Here is a 4,536-nt window from a genome sequence, read left to right as displayed (position 1 = left end):
AATAATAATAATAATAATAATAATAATAATAATAATAATAATAATAATAATAATAATAATAATAATAATAATAATAATAATAATAATAATAATAATAATAATAATAATAATAATTTACTTTTGTTTTTATGAAGAGTAATCCCAAAATTTTTTTGATGAAATGGCTTTGATTTTCTTGTAAAAATAGTAAAAGAAGAAATTTCTGATAAAATGAATGAATGAAAGAAGAGAGAAAGGTGGAAAAATTATCTGTTAGCAATTAATTAATTAATTTTAAGAATTGACTTAATAGTGTAAAGTTTACCAGGTTCAAAGTCCCAATGAACAGTTGATTCTAGGAATTTCACACTACCGATAATTGCAGTCGTGTCAACGCTAATATTAAACGGTGGTGATGGATATCCTAAAATTAATAGGAATTATTGCCGCTTTAATTAGTTTCTGTCAAAGCTGGTAATTAACAGTATCTATTCGTTCTGTCCAAATTTTAAAAATTGATTTTGCAGTTACTATTTATAATTTAATTATTCATAAATTAAAATGAATAAACTGGCTATATTTTTAATCAAAGGTAATTAATTAAGTGATGAGAAAACAAAAGAATAATACTTCTGGTTGTGAAAGTATTGGTTGTAAACCGTTCAGATGAACATTTCTTTATACAATTTTCATAAACAACAGTATCAGCATAATGATCACACTGATCATTACATCCATTGCCATCTCGATTAGTTCCACCAGCACAAACCGGGAATAGCAAGAAATCTATTGCTGATAATAGTAGCAGCATGTTGTTGTCCAGATAATTTTATAATATTTGAAAACATTTCCATCGATCGTTTAACTTCCCGCCCATCGGGAGAAGTACCGCTATTCTGCGATAGCTTAATCGCTATATCCAGATGATTATGAATGAAGGAATGAAATGAACGATTGTGTTCCTTTTAGTTACTTGCTAGAAATTTGATTTGAATAAGCAAATCTATACATTAATCCAATTTATAAAAATTATTTCATAAAACTTAAAATGAACAAAAAAAAATTCAAGTATATATATATTCAAATTCAATTATATTGCAAAATAAAATTTGCAATAATATATGACAAAGAGAAGATATAGGTGACATTTATCCAAACTTTAACTTGGCTAATATATTGCATTAAGTACTATAACAAACTTAATCCCTCCTCTCTTTCCTTTTTCTTTTTCCGATTGCTTATTTACCAATTCTGAAAAAAGAGCAAATCTTATGTTAACCGATAAAACACCATTAATTATTTGGGATCATTTATTGGACTCATATATTAATGAAATACTTATATACTAGAGAATAGATATATACTAGAGAATAGATATATATTAGAGAACAGATATACCATTTTTTTTTTTTAATGAGCATAAAGCATAAAATATATATGATTTGGAATAAATGTAACTTATAGAATAGATGTATTCAAATACTAGAATATATAAATACATGTATCAAATATGTGTTATATTCATATACTATAAAATAGATATACTTATATATTGGAGAATAAATACTTGTGGGAAATGTATCATCAACGGACATACACAAGTGAACGGAGAAGCTGAACTGAAGAAGAAGAAGAAGCTAATAGTGTTTTGGTGGAATGATTGTCTGACTGCCAGCTGACAAATTCATCCCACTTCATCCTCATCTGCTCCCGAGCTCCCGAGAATATATCATTAATGCACTTCAATGTTCTACCTCACAGCTGTCCAACACCAAAATTCATCCAACCCTTCAGGGCAATAGTCAACAGCGGGTGTATTTAACATTTAGTTAACTGATTACTAACTTTTGCTGATAGTGATTATAGCATGATGAAGTTCTTATGTTCTCCTTTTTTTTCTTCTCTCTCTCTCTCTCTCTTTCTTTTCTCTTTCTCCCCTCTTCATTTCTTTTAAATATTTCCAAATAGTAATATTAAAACGATGAGATTTCCCTTTTACTTAAGGAAAAAAGAAAGATTTTCACGACTAAAGTATGATTCTACACTAATAATGCTTGTATGGATGTCATTGCAATGACATTAATTATGACTTTGCTTAATTACTGTTAGTGCTAATAACTGTTAGTCCTAATTACTGTTAATAATTGTTATCTAGTTAATTAGTAGCCTATACATTATTAAATTTATTTGTTGCTTATCAAATTTGTCGCCATTTATTGTTTAGCAAAACTTTTATTTTAGAGCTCGAACTTTTTTTTTTTTTTTTTGGAAAACTTCCATTCATTTATATTCTACAACCTAGAATTGTTTGTCACCTTCAATTAATTAATTAAAGGAAAAAATGAGGTGGGACAAGAAGGAATGTGTAAAATGGGATTTTTAAAAAAGTATTACTGCTTCTCGTAATAATAATATTATTATTAATTATTAATCATTATCATTTATGTGACTTAATAGCAGGCTATTGCATAAGTGTCTAGACTCGAAGTTGGATGTAAGTTATTTGCTACTAATAGCGGTGTGATATTAATGATAGCAATGATAACTAATGATAAGCATGTATGGTGATTGATGCCGTTCAAAGATCAAATGACGGCAGGATTAAGCGAAATGGAACGATTTAAATCCAACGAGCTACCTGAATACATCTAAGGGCCTATTTGTTAAAGTTGTTGTTCACATTGTAAAATTTAACTTAATCGAAATTGATTTCAAAATTTTGCATTCTACAGTATAATTGGGAAGTGTAAATTTATCTTGTCTATTCGCACGCATATCACTTACTGATAAGTGTTAGAACATATGAAGTAAACAAAAACATCAATCATGATCTGTAAAACGGTTCAAATATCAATCCAAAATATTTATTATCACTATCACTTGCCATAATCGTTCATCGTAATCATTTGACAATAAATGTTGTATGCACAAATTTATTAAAAATATTAAACTTTTTTTGTTACTTAATTTTTGCAAATTTTTTGTTAATTAGAAATTTAATTAAAAGAATCAAATTTCTTCAAATAAAAATTTGATATTTGTCAAATGAAAAGTTGAATGAAAAGGAGGGGAAAAGTAAATTATTAATTGAAAGGATTTTAATAAAATAATTGAATCGATTGGTTTGGTGCAAAAGGCGAAAGAACGGAAGAACAAGGAAGAGAAAGATTAAAAAACGAAACAAAAAAAAAAAACTATTTGTTCAATTTCTAAAACTTTTAAAAAATAATCGTTTAAGATTCCTTTTTTTGCAACTTAATTTTCGCAATTTTATTTTTGCCAAATGTTATTTTTTGAGTTTTGGATTGTTAATTCAATTTCGAATTAATTATTATACCGTCCTTTCTTTTTTATTTAATGAAAGCTTTTTTTTTCAGATATGTCAAAATAATCAGCCAATTTAAGGGAAAAAAACAATTTAAAGTCTTAGTACTAAAATTGTAGGTTAAAATCATAAAAAGAAGGACTAAAGGCGACGAAAAAAAATGAATTTATGATCGACGAAAGTTAGCTCAACCAATAAAAATAAAGAAAAAAACAATGTTTTTTTACTCCCAAAGTAATTAATCTTGCCAATTGAAGATTTTAAGAGAAAAATTAATATTCTAAAAATATCGCTGACGAAATTTTGCATTGTTTTTCAAAAAAATACTGAACCTAATAAACTGAGGTAAAATCTAAGGTTAATAGAATACAAAAAATTGAACTTGATAAACGAGTTTGGTTTTTCTTGAAAATTATTTCTAAATGATAAATATTTTACTTTAGATGGCATAGAGCATCATTTTAAAGAACCTTTAATTAGTAAGAATGATACGATCAATCTGATAATATTTATGATTGATCCGGAAATCTCAAAAGTTCAGCTACCAGACACTCCTGAAATGCCTGAATGATATTTCAGACAGGAATCAGTAACATTTATCCTTGAATTCATTTCCGCTTATGAATTAAACAAATCAATATAACATTTCTTTTATTCCCATTCCTCAAACTGCAACCTCAACTCTTTTGTAAAAAAAAAAAATGAATATTATAAATTTGAAACAATCATTTCCAACTTTGGGACAGCTAATTTTGATTTTAAGTTAAGCAATTTTAAATTAGAATTGGTTTACTGCAAGTATAGAGTAGTTTGAAACAAATTTTAAAAAGCTAGTTTTGAACATTACATAATTATGCATCATTTTAATACAAACCACTTACTTCCTATTTTAGTTTTTTGCTTCATTTCATTCAAAATTTTGCAATTTCAACCACATCGAAAGTTCAATGTTACATATACACGCCACGTACGACAGTATTGGCAATGAGAGTTACAGCATGAGATGTGCTATTTGCACTGCGTACCATTGCATGAATTTAGTCACATAATGACTGGAGATTTTATGGTAGGTGTTGTTGTCCTTCCGAGTCTGGTTATCGACTTCCTCGGGGTTTCTGGAAGAGCTGAGTTACATCTGAGGGTGTTACTTGCTATATATATATATATATATATACACATATTCTATATATATATATATATATATATATATATATATATATATATATATATAT

General features: G+C 27.1%; 1 protein-coding gene across 1 annotated transcript in view; it reads right to left on the bottom strand.

The window, feature by feature from the left end:
• The window catches only part of LOAG_17824 (TK protein kinase), a 9,280-nt gene extending 8,388 nt beyond the window's left edge, over window positions 1-892 (bottom strand). The window contains exons 1-2 of the mRNA XM_020450488.1: window positions 610-892; window positions 305-403 (exon numbers count right to left, since the gene is read on the bottom strand). Coding sequence (XP_020305838.1) covers window positions 305-403; window positions 610-790 — 280 coding nt within the window. The 5' untranslated portion in view covers window positions 791-892. The remainder of the gene's footprint in view (window positions 1-304; window positions 404-609) is intronic.
• Window positions 893-4,536: the final 3,644 nt, after the last annotated feature.

Source organism: Loa loa, assembly GCF_000183805.2.
Source record: "Loa loa unplaced genomic scaffold supercont3.133, whole genome shotgun sequence".
Taxonomy (NCBI): Eukaryota; Metazoa; Nematoda; class Chromadorea; order Rhabditida; family Onchocercidae; genus Loa; species Loa loa.
The sequence above is the reverse complement of the archived record's forward strand: the minus strand, read 5'-3'. Positions and strand labels throughout refer to the sequence as shown.